Here is a 21238-nt window from a genome sequence, read left to right as displayed (position 1 = left end):
CAGTAGAAGCTCTCGCTGTGACCTAAAGCACGGGCTACTCTCTGCAGCCCGCACCAGGATTAATGGCAGCAGGGACCTATAAGACCCACACATGCAGCCCTGTTTCAGAACTCCAGATGAAAAATAAAATAATCAATATCACGATGTTTTAATAAAATGGACATCGACTAGCTGCAAGAAAGCAAATTACCAAATCAATTTGATTAATCGCACAGCCCTAACTTAGACACACTCAAGTAATTACTTGCCTCTACTGTTTTCCCAGGTCTAAATTCTATTTTTTTGGAGCTCGGGATGTAGTCAATTCCTGGTGTAGCAGACGGTGGATCTGAAGGGCGCGTGGCACACCACACAGATGTTGGCACAGAGAGGTCTGGTCCACTACGCATCACTGGTATCTCTACAGAGCCTGTTGGACAGTAGAGTACATGTGAATATGTAAAAAAACTTGATTAAATACATAAATGAATACTAGTATACTAACAGAGAAATAGTGCAATAGCAACAGATGCATACATTCACTTAAATCATATGCTATGGCATTAGGTAGGTTTCTGCTCTTGTTTACAAGCAAGAACATATATAAGCAAGGAAATGTGTTTGTGCACCGGTTGTGTACATGGATATGGTGGATAGTCCTTTGTCCCAATATTTCAAGAACAAAGAACAGTTTGTTACTTTTAACAGCATTGCTTATAACAACCTCCCCCAACTTATTATAGATTTAGTACTAAAGGGGTTTTCCAGCCCTAAAAAAGATTGCTGTAAACCCCCTTTAAGTAAGCACTTTGGTAATCTAATTTTAGTATCACAGTCTTGCTATACAATCCAGTTATGCCTCAGATGACCATGAGTATTGGCTGTAATTACTGCTACCAATTTGATGTTTAAGAGGGCAGTTACATGGGTGATATGGGTCATATAATCTAATATTAAAGGGGTTGTCTCACTTCAGCAAGTGGCATTTATCATGTAGAGAAGGTTAGTACAAGGCACTTACTAATGTATTGTTATTATCCATATTGCTTCCTTTACTGGCTGGAAACCTTTTTCCATTACATTATACACTTTTCCTTTCCATGGTAACGATCACCCTGCAATCCAGCAGAGGTGGTCGCGTTAGCGCGCCATAGGAAAAAGTGCTGGCCTCTCTGGTGGCTGTGACCGTGAGAGCTCACACAGGCTATTGCATTTTCCCATAGTGTCCACTGATGGATTGCAGGGTGGTCGTAACCATGGAAACAAGAAGTGAATAATGCGATGGAAAAATTAATCAAGCCAGCAAAGGAAGCAATATGGATAATAACAATACATTAGTAAGTGCCTTGCATTAACTGTCTCTACATGATAAATACTATTTGCTGACGTGAGACAACCCCTTTAAATTCGGTGTAACAAATATACCATAACATGAGATGTACAAATGCTTTCACCATCCATATGAACACAACAATAACATAATGCAGTACTTATAACTTTGGCTAATTTATACCTGCATCTTCGCTGACAATAAAGGTGGCGTTGCCCAAGAATACCGTTGAAGCATCATTGGGTCCTTCAATAATAACCCTGGCAATTGCAATACTTCCAAGTCTAGCATTCTCTGAAGGGTTAGCCAGGGCTATCTCAAATTCTTCTTCTTCTTCATATTCACTGTCATCTATTACTTTGATGTCACATGTGGACATAGTAACTCCAGGTCCAAAAATGATATGATTTTCATTGGTCATTCCCCTAGACTTAAAGTCAGACCCTGACTCCAGTGCATAAAGACTGCTGCCTTTAGCAGATTTGGGGATTGTGTAGCAGATAGTAGAAACAATGCTTCCTGGATCACCTGTTAAAATAAACCTGGAATTACAATGATGTAGTTTTACAATTACTATTCCCGTCTCCAATATTAAAGAGGATTTCCACTTAGAATATAAGATTGGCCATATATTAGAAAATTAGAGGTTGGAGCCACATTAAAGGATTGGTAATTATAGGTTTGCTTTACTTACAAAGATGTCGGAATTGTAAAGGGGTATTCCAGTTATAGGAAGTTATTACAATTACATTGGTGGGGGTCCAACCACTGGGACTCCCACTGATCAGAATTGGTGCCCCATAGCGTAAAATGAATGGATCAGCCAGTCGAGCAACCAGACTACCCCTATATAATATTCAGCTGTGGCAATTTTCGCAAAAATGCAGCCATATTGGTGGTCACTGTTGAATTAGCGCCTCCAAAACGGACAATAAATCTTCCATTCTCTCAGCATTTTCAATCAATAACGAAGCGACAGTTTTCCTATCAGTAGCTTAGAAGTCAATTTAAAAGTGGTGACCTCTATAAGTGACAGCAGGGCAACCCAGAGAGAAGGCAGGGACAGTTCCCAGGTGTCCCTGCCTGCTAGATTGCTCAACGAGCGCTGTGTGTACAGATCAGGAAGTGCTATGTGATCGCCGGGGCCGGGAGAGTGTAGGAGCGGTCGGGTCTTCTACAGACCTCGATCAGCCCTGCACTGAGGCTGTACAGCGTTGTATGGTGCTGTACAGCCTCTTTGGGGGGTGTATTTCCCCTGTGACTGGGGCTACAATGTCAGCCCCAGTTACATAAGAGGAGAAATCAATAATGGGGAAAAAAAGAAAAGTGAAGTTAAATGTCCCCCAGAGGTCTTGTATGACCTTATGGGGGACGCAAAGTGTAAAATAAAAAAAAAAAAAAATAAAGTGTTAAAATAGTAAGCAAGGAAAAAAAAAAATTTAATAGAAAAAAATAAATAAAATAGGACATATTTGGTATTGACGGTATGCTCTATAAATATATCACATGATCCACCCAGTCCGATAAACACCATAAAAATTATAAACTGTCAAAAAAAGCCATTTTTGTCACCTTACATCACAAAAAGTGCAGCACCAAGTGATCAAAACGGAGTATGTCCCAAAAAATTGTACCAATAAAACACCTCATTCCACAAAAAATGAGTCCCTACATAAGAAAATCGCTCAAACAAAAAAAAAAATATATAGCTCTCAGAACATGGACACAGTTTTGTTTCCAAAATGCTATTATTGTGTTAAAGTGAAATAAAAAAAAATAAAGTATACATATTAGGTATCACCACGTCCGTAACAACCAGCTGTATATCACATTACCTAACCCCTCGGGTGAACACCCAAATTTTTTTTTTATAAAAAACTGTGCCAAAAAAGCAATTTTTTGTCACCTAACATCACATAACTTAGAATTTACAAATGGCGACAAGACTTTTTGCGACTAGACCCGCCGCCGCAGCTCTGCAGTTGAATACAGCGGCGGGCACAGGAGCTGATAGTTCTCTGCCCCGCCGCCGATGTTCTTCTCAGCAGCGCAGTGGAGAAGGAATCTCCCTCCCCCCTGTGCTGCTGCCGCCGCCTCCGCCAATAAGAAAAGACGGGAGGAGGAGGAAGAGGGGAGGGGCTGACCTGTAATACAAATACAGGAGGCGGGTGGCAGAATCAAATAGCCGGCACCCGACCTTTGTGACAGGGAGCTGCGATCAGCGGCAGTTGAGTTAACCCTTCAGGTGCGGTACCTGAGGGGTTAACTGCCGCTGATCGCAGCTCCCTGTCATAGAGGTCGGGTGCCGGCTATTTGATTCCGGCACCCGCCTCCTGTATTTGTATAAGAAACATTGGTGGCACAGTGCGCCCCCCCCCCCCCCCAACACCCCAGTATAAGAAACATTGGTGGCTCAGTGGGAAGTGCCAATGAGGGTTAAAAAATACAAAAAAAATTAACTCACCTTCTCCAATTGATCGCGTAGCTGCCGATCTCCTGTTCTTTCTTCAGGACCTGTGGTGACGTCACTGAGCTCATCACATGGTCCATTACCATGGTGATGGATCATGTGATGAGCACAGTGATGTCACTACAGGTCCTTTGACAGGTCCTGAAGAAAGAACAGGAGACGATCAATTGGAGGAGGTGAGTTAATTTTTTTTTTTTAACCCTTATTGGCACTGCCCACTGCGCCACTAATGTTTATTATATTAAGGGGGGGGCGCACTGCGCCACCAATGTTTATTATATTGAGGGGGGGGGGCACACTGCGCCACCAATGTTTATTATACTGGGGTGTTGGGGGGGGGCGCACTGCGCCACCAATGTTTATTATATTGGGGGGGCGCACTGCGCCACCAATGTTTATTATATTGGGGGGGGGGGCGCACTGCACCACCAATGTTTATTATACTGGGGTGTTGGGGGAGTGCACTGCGCCACTAATGTTTATGATATTGACCTTCTACTATGCATTCTGTATTAAAGAATGCTATTATTTTCCCTTATAACCATGTTATAAGGGAAATTAATACAGTGAATAGACTTTCATCCTAGCAACCATGCTTGAAAATCGCACCGCATCCACACTTGCTTGCGATTTTCACGCAGCCCCATTAACTTCTATGGGGCCTGCGTTGCGTGAAAAGCGCACAACATAGAGCATGCTGCGATTTTCACGCAACGTAACAACCTGCTCTATAAAAATAGCACATGATCTACCCTGTCAGATAAATGCTGTAAAAAATTAAAACAGTGCCAAAACAGCCATTTTTTTGGTTACCTTGCCTCACAAAAAACGTAATATAGAGCAATTAAAAATCATATGTACCCCAAAATAGTAACAATAAAACTGGCACCTTATCCCCTAGTTTCCAAAATGGGGTCACTACTGTAAGGGTGCACAGGGGGCTTCAAATGGGACATGGCATATAAAAACCAGTTCAGCAAAATCTGCCTTCCAAAAACCATATGGTGCTCCTTTTCTTCTGCACCCTGCCGCGTGTCCTTACATCAGTTTACGACCACATGTGGGATGTTTCTGTAAACCGCAGAATCAGGGTAATAAATATTGAGTTTTGTTTGGCTGTTAACCCTCAATGTGTTAAAGAAAAAAAATGGATTAAAATGGAAAATCTGCCCAAAAAGTGAAATGTAAAAATTTGATCTATATTTTCCTTTAATTCTTGTTGAACACCTAAAGGGTTAACAAAGTTTATAAAATCAGTTTAAAGTAAATTGAGTAGTGTAGTTTCTACAATGGGGTAATTTATGGGGGGTATCAACTATGTAAGCCCCACAAAGTGACTTCAGACCTGAACTGATCCTTAAAAAGTGGGTTTTGGCAACTTTCTTAAAAATTGTTTCTAAAATTCTAAGCCTTCTAACGTTCTAATAAAATAAAATGACATTTACAAAATGATGCCAACATAAAGTAGACATATGGGGAATGTTAAGTAATAAATATTTTATGAGGAATCACTTTCTGTTATAAAAGCACCGAAATTGAAATCTAGAAAATTGCTAATTTTTCTAAATTTTTGGTAAATTTGGGATTTTTTCATAAATAAGGGTGAAATATATTGACTATCATGAAGTACAGTGTGTCACGAGAAAACAATCTCAGTTCCACATAAAGTGAGATATGTCAGATTTGCTAAATTAGGCCTGGTCAGGAAGGGGGCAAATGGCCCGGATGTGAAGTGGTTAATGTGCAGTTTCAAAAGGATTTCCACCCAACTCGTAAAACGTTGAAGCAGGTCCAGATAAGAAGCTACAAGGACACAAAAGAAATTGCACAGGAAAAAAATCATAACAAAAGCTAAACCAGAAAATATAAAGTAGTGTTTCAAGTGCCGGATATTAATGTCTAAGACCAAAGCGTATTGTTAAATTAACAGGTCTCTGCTAGCAGTGCAGATATCTATAATGGGTTGCGGCTTCAGACTGCTTCCATTTAGGTATTTCTATAAGATGTGACAGTCCCTGGGATGCAGACAATAAAAAAATCAAGCAAATAAGCAACGCAGCTGAAGCAATCACAGGGCTGTTTACTGATGTGGCTTCTGCAGAATATAGAATTGTGGAGTCTCCATTGTCTACAAAATTTAAGGGAATTTCCATAGAATTCTGAACAAGACACTACTTAGGTTTTGTCTGGGGAATATTGCAATATCATGTTCTGTACATAGCTTGTACAATACATACAGAGGGACTGAGTTTGTGTTCTGATAGCCCCAGTATGAGGACTTACGATTGGGACCACGTGTAAAAAGAGTCCTTAGAGGTTAATGCAGCCGAAAATACTATTAGAGTCGGTTTTGGAACATTTGAAAACCAGTAAATAAATTCATAAACTGGATCTTGACGTTGTTGCTCTGACCTATTCAATTAACAACTTCTTTGTAGAAATGATGGGAGCACTAAATTCATTTTGATTCTTAAATCTCCCTGGTGAAAATGGTTTCTAGTGTTGGACTAAAGGGAACTAGTTTTGTCATTTTTATCACTGCTGCAGTTTAAAACAGGGTAAAGGACTTAGGGTACTTTCACACTTGCCTGCCAGATCCGGAAATCCGTATGCAAACGGATAGCATTTATTTCCGGATCCAGATCACAAATGCATTGAAATATCAGATCGGTCTATCCGGTGTCATCCGCAAAAATGTTTTTTCGGAACACTTGGTACCGGATCCAGCATTAATACATTTCAATAGAAATAAATGCAAGTGTTCCGGAATTTTGGCCGGAGAAAATACCGCAGCATACCGTAAGAGGGACTAAACTAAAGACATCCTGATGCATACTGAATGGATTGCTTTCCATTCAGAATGCATTAGGATAAAACGGAAGCATTTTTTTTTTTTTACAGTATTGAGCCCCTGTGACGGAACTCAATACCAGAAAACTTTAACGCTAGTGTGAAAGTACCAGGAAAGTACCATTAGACTAGTTTCACACTGGTGCTAAAATCTTCTGGCAGGCTGTTCTGGCAGAGGAACAGCCTATTGGAGTTCATTGTATCCGATATCGCTGGATACTACCTTCCCCCCACGTAGACTTTTCACTATAATGGGACCCAGCAGGGATCCAGTCTCTTTCTGGCATTAGTGCTAGGATTCGTTCAGCCTGACAAAAACGCTGGTTGCAGCTGTATTTGTCCAGTCAAATCTCGTCACTAAAGCCGGAAACAAACTGGATCCTTGCCGGGTCCCATTATAGTCAATGGGGCCTGGCGATGCTCCGGCAGAGTCCGGCTATGGATGCGATGAACTCCAGCAGGCTGTTCCACTATTGGAACATTTTAGTGCTAGTGTGCCTCTCCAATCTAGAGTTTCCTATAAAGATATACTTAAAAGAATTTATCAACATTCTAAAATACAAAATGTCAATTTAAAAATATTTTAACATACACTGAGCAAAAATATAAACGCAACTCAAAGAGCTGAAACATTTTCTACATACACAAAAGACCCATTACTCTCAAATATTGTTCACAAATCTAAGGCCTATTGCACACAAACGTTTTATTTTCCGTTTACGTTCCGTTTTTTGAGTTCCGTATACGGATCCGCAAAACAAAATCGAAGGTACGCCGTATGCCTTCCGTTTACGTATTTCAGTTTTTCTGTTCCATTCAAAAATAGAACATGTCCTATTATTGTCTGCATAATGGACAAGAATAGTACTGTTCTATCAGGGGCTAGTTGTTCCTTTCCCAAAAACCCTAAATGCACACACAAACGTCTTCCGTATTTTTTGTGGATCCGTTTTTTGCGGACCGCAAAATACTGAAAAAGCCATACGGTCGTGTGCAAGAGGCCTAAATCTATGTTAGTGAGCACTTCTCCATTGCCGAGATAATCCATCCCACCTCACAAGTGTGGCATATCAAGGTGCTGATTAGACAGCATGAATATTTTGCACAGGTGTGCCTTAGACTGCCCACAATAAAAGGCCACTCTGAAATGTGCACAGTTTTGCCTTATTGGTGGGGGGTGGGGGTTAGAAAACCAGTCAGTATCTGGTGTGGCCACAATTTACCTCACGCAGTGAAACACTTCTCCGTCACATAGAGTTTATCAGGTTGTTGATTGTGGCCTGTGGAATGTTGATCCACTCCTCTTCAATAGCTGTGCGAAGTTGCAGAATATTGTCAGGAACTGGAACACGCTGTTGTACAAGCCGACCCAGGAATTGTGTACAGATCCTTGCAATATTAGGCTGTGCATTATCATGCTGCAACATGAGGTGATGGTCGTGGATGAATGGCACAACAATGGGCCTCAGGATCTCGTCATGGAATCTCTGTGCATTCAAAATGCCATCCATAAAATGCACCTGTGTTCGTTGCCCATAACATACGCCTGCCCTTATCATAACCCCACCGCCACCATGGGCCACTCGATCCACAACATTGACGTCAGCAAACCGCTCACCCACACAACGCCACACACAATGTCTGCCATCTGCCCTGAAAAGTGAAAACTGGGACTCATCCATGAACAGAACACCTCTCCAACATGCCAGGCGCCATCGAATGTGAGCATTTGCCCACTCAAGTCGGTTACGCCAACGAACTGCAGTCAGGTCCAGACCCTGATGAGGACGACGAGCATGCAGATGAGCTTCCTTCAGACAGTTTCTAACAGTTTGGGCAGAAATTCTTTGGTTATGCAAACCGATTGTGTCACGGCTGAGGATGGGGAAAACCCTCAGCCGTGCAATGCCAGATGATGTTGGTCGCTGCTCGACAAGGACGACAGAATTAGGGAGCAGGTCACCTCCTAATCTGACCCCGACTCCTAGCTGTATGAGCCGACCCTGATGGTAGGAGGGCTCATACTTGAAGTCCCTGCTAGCCCTCAGGGTGGCCCTAAACTAGGAGCAGGGTAAGACGACCTGTTCCTTCTGGACATGGAGGAACAGGAGTCTCACTGGCCAAGCTGCAAGGAAAAGGGGAACACAAACAGACCTATGGATATGGCAGGTGAACTGCACTAGTTCCACCTACCTGCCACAGCCTTGCTGACTGGATCCCTGTGCTGACAAGCTGATGTCCACACAACACTAAATGAACACAGCAAACACACATCCACACACAGGAACCCAGATCCATAGCTGCACCAAATAACAAATGGAAAACATCAACTGAACATCACATATAACATAAACTTATGACCACAAGGGTGGCCCACACTGGTAGATGGAAAATTAGTAGGAGGATGACTCCAGCATGCATGACTGAAGTACCCCTCTGACAACTGCTCACAGCAGAGACTATATAGGCCCAAGTAGCCACACCCACACAGACACACCCAGTGTTCAGACCCTTCCAACACCAGGGAAGGGAAGACAGCAACTTAAAGGGGAATACACACAATAAACCTAAATACTACAGCCCTCACCTGTGATTGACAACCAGACCAAACCGCTGACAACCGCATGCGACCACAAGAGTCACGACCATAACCATGGTCGTGACAGATTGTTGCTGCAGCTGTCCGGGTGGCTGTTCTCAGATAATCATGGAGGTAAACATGCTGGTTGTGAGGCCGGTTGGATGTACTGCCAAATTCTCTGAAACGCCTTTGGAGATGGCTTATGGTAGAGAAATTAACATTCATTCATTGCACGGGCAACAGTTCTGGTAGACATTTCTACAGTCAGCATGCTCCCTCAAATGTTGCGACATCTGTGGCGTTGTGCTGTGTGATCAAACTGCACATTTCAGAGTGGACTTTTATCGTGGGCCATCTAAGGGCTGTTTCACACGAGCGAGTACATTGCGGGAATCACGCTCCGTGTGTGAGTGTGATCCTCCGCTCTGGACTTGCAGGAGCGCACGGCATTATCATGATTTATAATGCTATGTGTCTCTGCTTGACCTTATTTCTACAGAATCATACTGACAGCTTTATGTCACTATGATTCTGTTAGGGAAAAAAACATGCAGAGACACATAGCATTATAAATCATGATAATGCCGTGCGCGCCTGCAAGTCCAGAGCAGAGGATCACACTCACACACGGAGCACGATTCCCGCAATGGACTCGCTCGTGTGAAACAGCCCTACGGCACGCCTGTGCAATATTCATGCTGTCTAATCAGCACCTTGATATGCCACACCTGTGAGGTGGGATGGATTATCTCGGCAAAGGAGAAGTGCTCAATGACACAGATTTAGACAGATTTGTGAACAATATTTGAGAGTAATGGGTCTTTTGTGTATGTAGAAAATGTTTTAGATCTTTGAGTTTAGCTCATGCAAAATGGGAGCAAAACCAAAAGTGTTGCGTTTATATTTTTGCTCAGTGTATATTTAAAAATCTGATAAAATAAAGTGTCCAAAATAATATTAAGCACACATTTTGTATTGGGATAAAACAGAAAAGTCATTCCCTTAAACTTTTATTTTCTTTTGTATGTACACCTCAAAAACTGTACCAAACTGCCCTGCGTGAACAAAAAAGGGGACATACAAGTGAAAGCCTCAAGGTTTTCAACTAGAATATAAATAAAAGACCTGTCATTTTGTTGGACTTACGCCAATGATAAACCGTCTTCACCTTTCACAGTGTAATGCTGCCTAATCTGTAATTCTGAATAATTAATAACTTTACACCAGCAGTATTCTTCCATCCAGTGCAATCCTGAAATACTAATTTCCCATAACATGCAACTTTCTCGCAGACTATTTTAAGGGGTGAATAGACCAGCAATTTTCGCGGTCAGTATGAGATCAAAGCTCTAATACTGTAAGGACATGAGTGATCCTGCATCCGATGGACAAAAGGCTCTAAGAGATGTCTCATTAGAGCAGTGGAAAGTAACTGATCGTGACCTAATTATATTTTGCACACTCTAGCAACAATGTGAAGTACCGGTAATTAAATTGTAAATGCTACAGAACCTCATTTAGCAAATCTAGTCATTTACTTGTCTAATAATGAATGTAATATAGTAATTACAGAAAATATATGGATGTATCATTGGTTTCTATAATTGACATGACACAGAACTCTCATAATTTCAGAGACCGCTAGCAAAGGGACAGTAGAAGAGATTATTTTAAGTATACATTTTGTTACAAGGTATTTCAAATCAAACAGCTATTTCCAGATGTAATAGACTAATATGCACCGTGGTTATGCTGGATCATCAGAATCTGGCAGCAAAGCTGTGTTCATAGTCTTATAATTTGCTGACACTGAAATAAGACATTAACCATGGCTGCTATATTTCAATCTAATGTCCCTGGAACATATATTTACTCAGTATCTTAACCTAAAGAGTCACATCGCTGTCTTATGTGATAATGTCCTCAAAATATTAGAGAATCAGACCATATGACATTTGCTATTTCTCCTGCAGAGGGCGCATTCTAACCATTACAAATAAATAATCAGTCTTGTATGGGTGACATTAAAGGGGTTGTCCAGCCTCGAAGCTGAAAACTCCTATGGTCTTTACCTGTGCCTCTGAACATATAAAAGCAGAAATCACCTGCCTATGGTCCATCCCCTGCTCCATTCATGGCTGCATTGGACCAGGAAATGGCTTGGTCCAGTGACCACTACGGCCAATCAAAGGCGTCAGTGGTCATATTAGCTTGAATAGTAACTCACAGCTGCGATGTAACATTTAAGCTCATGTGACCGTCGAGGCCTGTTATTCGCTGCAGCGGTCATGGGATCGGAAGCAACTTGGATTGAAGCAGCGGTGTTCAGGTGAGCAGGTTCGGACAATAGGGTTTGTCGACTCGAACGTAGGATTACCCTTTTATGGCTATACTGGGTTTTTGTGATTAGTCATGTGATCCTGGTGATCACATGATGTTACATGACCACTAGGACCAATAGCGGCTGTTAAGCAATCCACAGTGCTAATTGAGTGCTGTGGATAGGAAATGACAGGAGAGATAGAAACCACTTCTGTCTTCTCTACTGGGTACTCAGCAACCTCTGACAGTTGGACACCCAACATCCAGCTACCCAGTTGCTCAGGAAACTACAATAAACTTGTTGATTTTTAGATTTTAGATCCATTCCTGTGTTTAGCTAAAAAAAAAAAAAAAAAAAAAGCGACAAGAACAGCAACAAAAAAACATTGGGCCCTATAATTACATAATGTAGGATAATACCGTAATTGCTGACATAAGGAAAAAATAAAGAATCAAACCTTTTCTTTCAACAGGTACAGACAGGACATCAGTACTCTCATTAGCACGGTAGATCTTCTTATCAAACTGTAGAGTGGGCTCATCTTCGGTGTCATTAATGTTAACGGTGGCTTTAGTGATCTGCCCCAGAAGGGCATAGGCTGGCATGCTCAGCTCCACTGTGAAATGTTCAATATTCTCATATACCTGGTCGTCATTAATGATGATGGTACAGGCTTTACTGTCTTCTCGCTCATCAAACTGCACCTGATCGATTTACATAAGAAACAGGATAACACCACATAGCAGCGCTGAAATGTCTCTTAATAGCAAAAGTCCATGTCTTCATTGCAGTTTCTCAACTGTTACTGTAATTTTACCATGAATGTTAAAGGGATTCTCCACCTTTTATTAAGTGATGGCCTATCCTCAGGATTGACTTAAAGGGGATCACCACTGCAGGGATGAGCTGGGTCCACTACAAAGTAGACATAGATGGGAGCAGCACTGCAGCGACCAACTGAGTCCACTACAAAGCAGACATCAATCCTAGCAGTGCTGATGGGACAAGATCAGTCCACTACAAAGTAGACATAAAATCTAGCAGTGCTGCAGGGACAAGATCAGTCCACTACAAAGCAGACATCAAATCTAGCAGTGCTGCAGGGACAAGATCAGTCCACTACAAAGCAGACATCAAGCCTAGGAGTGCTGCAGGGACAAGATCAGTCCACTACAAAGTAGACATCAAGCCTAGCAGTGCTGCAGGGACAAGATCAGTCCACTACAAAGCAGACATCAATCCTAGCAGTGCTGAAGGGACAAGATCAGTCCACTACAAAGCAGACATCAAGCCTAGCAGTGCTGCAGGGACAAGATCAGTCCACTACAAAGCAGACATCAAGCCTAGCAGTGCTGCAGGGACAAGATCAGTCCACTACAAAGCAGACATCAAGCCTAGGAGTGCTGCAGGGACAAGATCAGTCCACTACAAAGCAGACATCAAATCTAGCAGTGCTGCAGGGACAAGATCAGTCCACTACAAAGCAGACATCAATCCTAGCAGTGCTGCAGGGACAAGATCAGTCCACTACAAAGCAGACATCAATCCTAGAAGTGCTGCAGGAACAAGATCAGTCCACTACAAAGCAGACATCAAATCTAGCAGTGCTGCAGGAACAAGATCAGTCCACTACAAAGTAGACATCAAATCTAGCAGTGCTGCAGGAACAAGATCAGTCCACTACAAAGCAGACATCAAGCCTAGCAGTGCTGCAGGGACAAGATCAGTCCACTACAAAGCAGACATCCATCCTAGCAGTGCTGCAGGGACAAGATCAGTCCACTACAAAGTAGACATCAAATCTAGCAGTGCTGCAGGGACAAGATCAGTCCACTACAAAGCAGACATCAAATCTAGCAGTGCTGCAGGGACAAGATCAGTCCACTACAAAGCAGACATCAATCCTAGCAGTGCTGCAGGGACAAGATCAGTCCACTACAAAGCAGACATCAAGCCTAGTAGTGCTGCAGGGACAAGATCAGTCCACTACAAAGCAGACATCAAGCCTAGCAGTGCTGCAGGGACAAGATCAGTCCACTACAAAGCAGACATCAATCCTAGCAGTGCTGCAGGGACAAGATCAGTCCACTACAAAGCAGACATCAAGCCTAGGAGTGCTGCAGGGACAAGATCAGTCCACTACAAAGCAGACATCAAATCTAGCAGTGCTGCAGGGACAAGATCAGTCCACTACAAAGCAGACATCAATCCTAGCAGTGCTGCAGGGACAAGATCAGTCCACTACAAAGCAGACATCAAGCCTAGCAGTGCTGCAGGGACAAGATCAGTCCACTACAAAGCAGACATCAAGCCTAGCAGTGCTGCAGGGACAAGATCAGTCCACTACAAAGCAGACATCAAGCCTAGCAGTGCTGCAGGGACAAGATCAGTCCACTACAAACCAGACATCAAATCTAGCAGTGCTGCAGGGACAAGATCAGTCCACTACAAAGTAGACATCAATGGGAGCAGCAATGCACGGACGAGCCGAGTTCACTAGAAAGTAGAGGGAGCTGTCTGTTTCCAGCACTAGAGCTAGGGCAGGGGTGCAAGGTGTCAGACCCCTGCCAATCAGCTAGTGATCTGAGGATAGGACATCATTTAATAAAGGATAGATAACCCCTTTAAGTAATCTAATTACACCCACACAAAATAAATTACTTTCCTTGGTAACTTGCTAGGTGGTATAGTTTTCATATAAAATAGATAGAAGGAAAGAGAATTATAGAAAATAAGTGAAAACAGCAATATTCTAGACACTAAGCAGAAAAGTGCTTTGTGGCAGAATTCTATACTGGATAGAAAATGTCATAATAAAATAACATCTTCCAGTAAAGTCAAATTCTATCTTCCGTAAACAGGCAAAGAGGGATTCCTGTTCTGGGGACTTTTCAGAACAATTCTACAGCACACTGTGCTAGCTGCTCCAGGGACAGGATGAAACCATGGTCCTGTATTCTGCATAGATAGTCATTACTCATGAATACAATCCATAACACTTTAAAATAGGCTCAATAATTATTTGACCAAGTGTGAATATTATATACAATTCGATTAAAATGAAGTTTCACCATTGAAATCCAATCTTTTGATGTTTTATTTAAATTGTGTGTGGACTATTTAAATTAAATCCCCTCCATAGACATAGATTTAGTAGATCTGTTACCTGCCTGCATTTGCCACTAGAGGAGCTTACTGCATACTGTGATCATTGAGTACTATGTATAACACTATGCAGAAAACTACTACACTTCTTCTACTGGCAACTGCAGCTTGTTATTTTTTTAATCTATAGCTATGCTATACCCATAAAATAAACATTATACTAAAATACTAAGAAATGAATAAGCTCAGAATTGTGTACCAACTACTTACATGATGATAAAAGGTGGAGATGGTAAGGTTTTAGCACCTAGGTACAAAGTTAAATAAATGAAGATATTTTACCTGGCCAGCATATTCTACATAGTCCTGCTGTCCTGGTCCAGAGCTGACGCCGGAGCTTGATGTGGCAGTTCCCTGCTCTGTCCGGCATAGGACTATCGCATACTGATTAAGATTTCCAGTCCTTTTAACATTAACACTTATGGATCCTGCTTTTTCACTTACGTTGTAGCTTTTAACAAGAAATATACACATTAGTGACCGATTCGCTGAAAAAATAAAATTCTAAGCAGCAGAACAGTAGCTAGAACATATTCAGTGTTGGATGTCAAAAACCCCCCTTTCCATGTAAATCACTCTATGGTAATAAAATCTTGAAGCATAGTCTAAAATCTCAATCCATGTATTCTTAGACATCACTTAGCAACAATGAAGAGCGATGTGTAACAAAACTGATAAGAGCTCAAAGACAAGATACGCTCACAACCTAACAATATTATAATTTGTAACATTATCAGCTCCTTCACCTATTTTACCCAGGTAAGGCTCCTTTCACACCTGCGTTCAGGTGTCCGCTCGTGAGCTCCGATTGAAGGGACTCACAAGCGGCCCTGAACGCAGCCGTCTGGCCCTAATGCATTCTCAGTGGAGGCGGATCCACTGAGAATGCGTCCGTCTGCCAGCGCTCAGCCTCCGCTCCGCTCAGTGAGTGGACAAGCAGCGTTCGGGTGTCCACCTGGCCGTGCGGAGGCGAGCGGATCCGTTCCGACTTATAATGGAAGTCAATGGGGACGGAACCGCTTGAAGATGACACCATATGGCTCAATCTTCAAGCGGATCCGTCTCCCATTGACTTTCAATGTAAAGTCTGAACGGATCCGCTCAGGATACTTTCACACTTAGAAAAATTTTCTAAGTTATAATGCAGACGGATCCGTTCTGAACGGAGCCACCGTCTGCATTAATATGAGCGGATCCGTTCAGAACGGATCCGATCGAACGCTAGAGTGAAAGTAGCCTAAGGCTGCATTCACACTTCAGTTATTTGATCAGTTATTTCCATCAGTTATTGTTAGTCAAACCCAGTAGTGAAGCCTACATAGACATCAGGTATAATGGAAAGATCTGCACCTAGTTTTGGCTCACAATAACTGATGGAAATAACCGACCAAATAACTGAAGTGTGAACTTGTTGTAATCCATAAATAAAGGGGTATTCCTGTCATTTCAATGTATCCTCTATCCATAGAATAAGGGATATAACTATTAGACCAGCTGGTGTCCTAAAGCTTGGACCCCCACAGTCACAAAACAGATATGTTGTTCCCCGAAATGAACGGAGGGGAAGGCCGAGCATGCGCACTGCCACTTCATTCATCGTTATTGGATTGCCAGAGATATCAGAGTACGGCACTTGTCTCAAATGAAGTGGCAGTGCCCATGCTCAACTTGCCATTGCATTCATTTCAGGGGGCCACGTGGGATATGAGACCCCCATTCTTATAAATGGTAGAGGTCCCAGTGGTAGAACCTCAGCTGATCTAATAGTTATCTCCTGTGTATAGGAGATAACTTGAAATGACTGGAATACCCCTTTAATGAGGGTAAATAAATAAAAATCCGCTTATCACAACACATCAAAGTCTAGTCCAGAAATAAAAGGAGCACAGTCTTCAAAACAAAGTACAGCCTGAAGAAACCACTGCAAACAGTGGCAACCATAATAAAGGATAAAACAAACATTTCTATTAAATTGCTTGTTTGTTCTCTGCATCTTATCTTATTTCCTTGACAGGTAACTGATGAAAGTATCGAAAACGCACACTGTGATCTTAAAAATGGAAGCTTTATCAGACTCAACAGGACATTCTGGCGAGTTAAGATGAAGGAGAATAGAAATAGTAAAAGCTTACATTGAAATATCACATAGGGTATTCAATACAATGCTTTCGGAAAGTCTGCAGACTCTTTTATTTTTTCACATTTTGTTGTATTGCAGCATTGTGCTAAAATAAAAAATAAAAATCAAGTTTTACCATCATTCTGTGCTCAATACCCCATAATCACAAGGTGAAAACAGAAGTTTTGAAATCTTTGCTAATTTATTAAAGGGCTTCTGTCACCCCACTAAACTCTTTATTATTATTTTTGGCTTCTTATAATCCCTATACTGCGATATATGAATACATAATGTAATTAGTCATTTTGGTTCAGAAGATAATGAATAAAACACACTTTTATAATATGCAAATTACCTGTCTACCAGCAAGTAGGGCGGCTACTTGCTGGTAGCAGCCGCATCCTCCTATCATAAAGACGCCCCCTCCGCATGTTGATCGACAGGGCCAGGGAACGGGATCGTCCTCTGGCTAGCCCTGTCTGCTATCAAGATCTCGCGCCGGCACCGTAACAGTATTCAGTCGGCGCAGGCGCACTGAGAGGAGGACGCTCGCTCGGCCGCTCCATCCTCAATGCGCCTGCGCCGATGATGTCACATCTACATCATAGAGTTTAGTGGGGTGACAGAAGCCCTTTAAAAAGGAAAAACTAAAATCTTGCATTGACATAAGCATTCAGACGCTTTACGGGCAGCACGGTGACTGAGTGGTTAGCACTGGTGCCTTGCAGCGCTGGGGTCCTAGGTTCGAATCCGACCAAGGACAACATCTGCAGTTTGTATGTTCTCACCGTGTTTGCGTGGGTTTCCTCCAGGTACTCCGGTTTCCTCCTACACTCCATACTGATAGGGAATTTAGATTGTCCCCATTGGGGACAGAGAGATGCTAATGTCTGTAAACTGCTGCAAAATATAGTATTTTACTCAGTATTTAGTTGAAGCACCACAAGGTTTGCACACATGGATTTGGGGATTTTTTGTCATTCTTCTCTGCAGATCCACTCAAGCTCTGTCAGACTGAATGGGCACCGTCAGTGGACACGCATTTTGAGTTCTTTCCAGAGATGGTCGATTGAGTTCAAGTGAGGGCTCTGGCTGGGCCACTTCAAGGACATTCCCAGAGTTGTCCCTAAGCCATTCCTGTGTTTAGGGTCATTGACTTGTGGGCAGTTGAAACTCTGGACCAGTCTTAGGTTCAGAGCACTCTGGATCAGGTTTTTATTAAGACTATCCCTGTACTTTCCTCCATTCAGCTTTTCTTCAACCCTGACCAGTCTCCCTGTCCCTGCCACAGAAAAACAACCCTATTGCATGATGGTGCCGCCATCATGCTTCACTCTAGGGATGGTATTGAGCAGATGATGAGAAGTGCCTAGTTTCCTCCAGAAATGATGCTTAGAACTGAGACTAAAAAGTCCAATCTTGGTTTCATTAGAACAGATAATCATGTTTCTCACAGTCTGAGTGTCCTTTAGGTGCTTTTTTTTTTTGCAAACTCCCTAGGCAGGATTTCATGCGTCTTTTACTGGGGAGGGACTTCTTTCTACCGACTCTGCCATAAAGCACAGATTGGCGGCATACTGCAGTGATGGTTGACCTTCTGGCAGTTTCTCATATCTGCACACAGGATCTTTGGAGCTCAGCCAGAGTGACCGTTGCGTTCTTGGTCACCTCCTTTATTAAGGCCCTTCTCCCCTGATTACTTAGTTTGGTGGGACAGCTAGGTCTAGGAAGAGCCCTGGTTGTTCCAAACTACTTCAAGGAGGAAGCCACTGTGCTCTTGGGAACTTTCAGTGCAGCAAAATTTTTGTGTACCATTTGTCCCTACATAATCCTGTCCAAATCATGTCAAGTTAACCAAATTTACCACAGGAAAATTCAATCAAATGCAATTCAATCAAGATAAAACAGCTCAAAGATGATCGGGAGAAATGGGAGAGCTAAATGGCAAATATTTCTAAAATTCTATTTTCAGCTTGTCATTATGGGTTATTGAGTGCAGACTGATGGGGGAAACTTGAAGTTTTGTTTATTTTAGCACAAGGCCGCAACAAAACAAAATGTGAAAAAAGTTAGAGTCTGAAGACTTTCCGAATACATTGTATATTATTGACCGTTTAGTGATTAAACCTGTGTATGTACCTGTATTTTGTCTCTTAATACTGCAAAGTTGCAGGAGTTGTCTATTGAGAACAATTTTTTCCCCCTAACAATAAGCTAATCATGTAGCAAAATAAATCCAGCATTTGAAACAGTCCCAAAATATCCACACTTTAATTTTTGGAAAAATACAAAAAGTCCATATAAATGAACCCACTCCCTGGTCTATATCTTTCGGTTAAATAGCCTTACTCATGACCAGCTCACTCATCCCAGTTAAAAAAAACACACACATCACATGATTAATTACCATACCTAAAACCAAACAATTCTTGGGAGTTAGTGTTGCCATATTTGATGCATTTTTTTTATGATTGCATTGTATTTGTTTTAGGCTAACAAAGAAAAAGGACAGTCTTTAATAACCCTTTTGTGTACCTGCTTGTACATCTGTGGTGTGCGAAGGGTGTATGGAGCAGGCTCAGGGGCTGTGTTTGCTGCATACACAGCTGACATCTGTCCACAGCAGCTGGGAACGGATTTTCAGCCATCTAGCCTCTCAGATGCTGCAGTCAATAAAGACTGCAGCATCTGAAAGGTCGGACAGAGGAAGGGACTCCCTCAGTCCTCTCTTCAGTGCCCCCATGGCAGAATTGTGAGGTCCCAATCAGTTTCTATGGCTGCCCAGTGCCTTATGAAGTCTCCCAGGTCTGCCATAGGAAATTGTCTGTGACAGGGCTTAATATGAAGACTTAAAAATTACCTCATGTCCAAATCCCCTAAGTGGAAGAAATATAACAGTACAAAAAATATTACAAAAATTAATAACAAATTTGCAAATACCCCAAAAGGGTACCAATCAAAACTGCAGTTTGCTCAACAAAAAACAAGCGTTCAAACAGCTCTGTTATGGGTGTCAAAATATGGCAATGCAAGAACATTTTTAAAAGGTGTACATTTTTTAAAAAGCTAGTAAAAATATAATAAAAATTGTATAAATTTGGTATTGGCATGCTCATACTGTCCTACAGAACAGGGTTGTATTTTCTCAAAGCCAAACTCAAAGGCACTCACACTTTTTTAGGCCAAAACAAATACAATTCTTTTTAAGGTATAAACAGAGTTTTAGTTACCAGAGGGGGAGTCTCACCTAGGAAACCCCCTAATACCTACAGGCAAGTGTTGGCTGTAGACAACTGACAACAAGCACTGGAATCAAAAGATATCTGTGGTTTTCAATGGACACAGTGGAAATCTTTATTTTCGCTGAGCCTGAGAAAGCATTTAATATCATTAACAGGGCATTTTGTTTTAATATTATAAATATATTATTTTGTTGTATTATGTTAAAGGGGTTTTCTGGGTATTTATACCTGATGACCAGTTCCAACACCTGGCACCCTCTGTCGATCAGCAGTTTGGTGAGCACAGCGGCCTCAACTCAACTTACCAAGCAGAGCACCATCTGATGCAAAGTGGTTGTGCATGGAATTTAAAGTGAAGGCTCCTTCACTTTAAAGGGAATGAGCTGCATCTAGGCCAAGTAACCAATAAACGTGATGTAATAGGCCTAGGAAGAGGCCACAACCTCCTGAGGATAGGCCATCAATATAGAAAAAACGTAAAACATGACGTTTGCCCTTTATATGCAGTTTTGAAAGTGAAATTAGGATTTTTCAGAGCCTGACTGACTTACCTAACGTAGGTAAAGCTTATCAGCGACCACTGGATGTGGAACATATTGTCAGTGACCACATTGGGTTTACTGTCTTTTACAAGAAATTTAAAGTTATCCATGGTTTCCTTGTACTTGTCTTCATTTAGAATATAACGTATCAAGCCCAGGTTTATGTCCTCTGAAAAAGAAACACCTTTTAACGGACACATGAAGTGTGTGGATTTCCAGCAAAGTTACCATCTGAACAGGACATTCATTATTGTTTATTAAAAATGCAATAAACCCCAAGGATGAATCAGACACCATCCTTGCTGAAGTGCAGATGTGAAAGACCTGCAACACTGTAAACTATGCAATACAAACAATAATGATAATGGGAATAATGTATTGCCAATAATAAAATAGAGAGATATCGGAGGATAGCCCAGTAAGATGTTATTATACATCAGGAGAACTCCACTTAAAGCATAAATCCAGAGATTTACACAAAACTACCCAGGGAATGTGTCTGAGGGTGCACAATTTGTTTGTTAAAAAAAAAAAAGGTCTTAACTTTCTTTTAATGCATTTGTTTCCCAGAATTCCAGCTATATCAATTTCTTGTTTTGGGAGAAGCACTCCTGATGCAACTTTAATGAGGGTGTAG

At 41.8% G+C, this 21238-nt stretch overlaps 1 protein-coding gene across 1 annotated transcript in view; it reads right to left on the bottom strand.

The window, feature by feature from the left end:
* The window catches only part of FRAS1 (Fraser extracellular matrix complex subunit 1), a 436383-nt gene that overhangs the window by 46746 nt on the left and 368399 nt on the right, over positions 1 to 21238 (bottom strand). The window contains exons 53-57 of the mRNA XM_044304452.1: positions 20611 to 20770; positions 14981 to 15149; positions 11991 to 12237; positions 1493 to 1837; positions 249 to 409 (exon numbers count right to left, since the gene is read on the bottom strand). Of these exons, the coding sequence (XP_044160387.1) occupies positions 249 to 409; positions 1493 to 1837; positions 11991 to 12237; positions 14981 to 15149; positions 20611 to 20770 (1082 nt within the window). The remainder of the gene's footprint in view (positions 1 to 248; positions 410 to 1492; positions 1838 to 11990; positions 12238 to 14980; positions 15150 to 20610; positions 20771 to 21238) is intronic.

This window comes from Bufo gargarizans, chromosome 1 (genome assembly GCF_014858855.1).
Source record: "Bufo gargarizans isolate SCDJY-AF-19 chromosome 1, ASM1485885v1, whole genome shotgun sequence".
NCBI lineage: Eukaryota > Metazoa > Chordata > Amphibia > Anura > Bufonidae > Bufo > Bufo gargarizans.
Note: the sequence above shows the minus strand (reverse complement) of the source record. Positions and strands in the feature narration are given on the sequence as shown.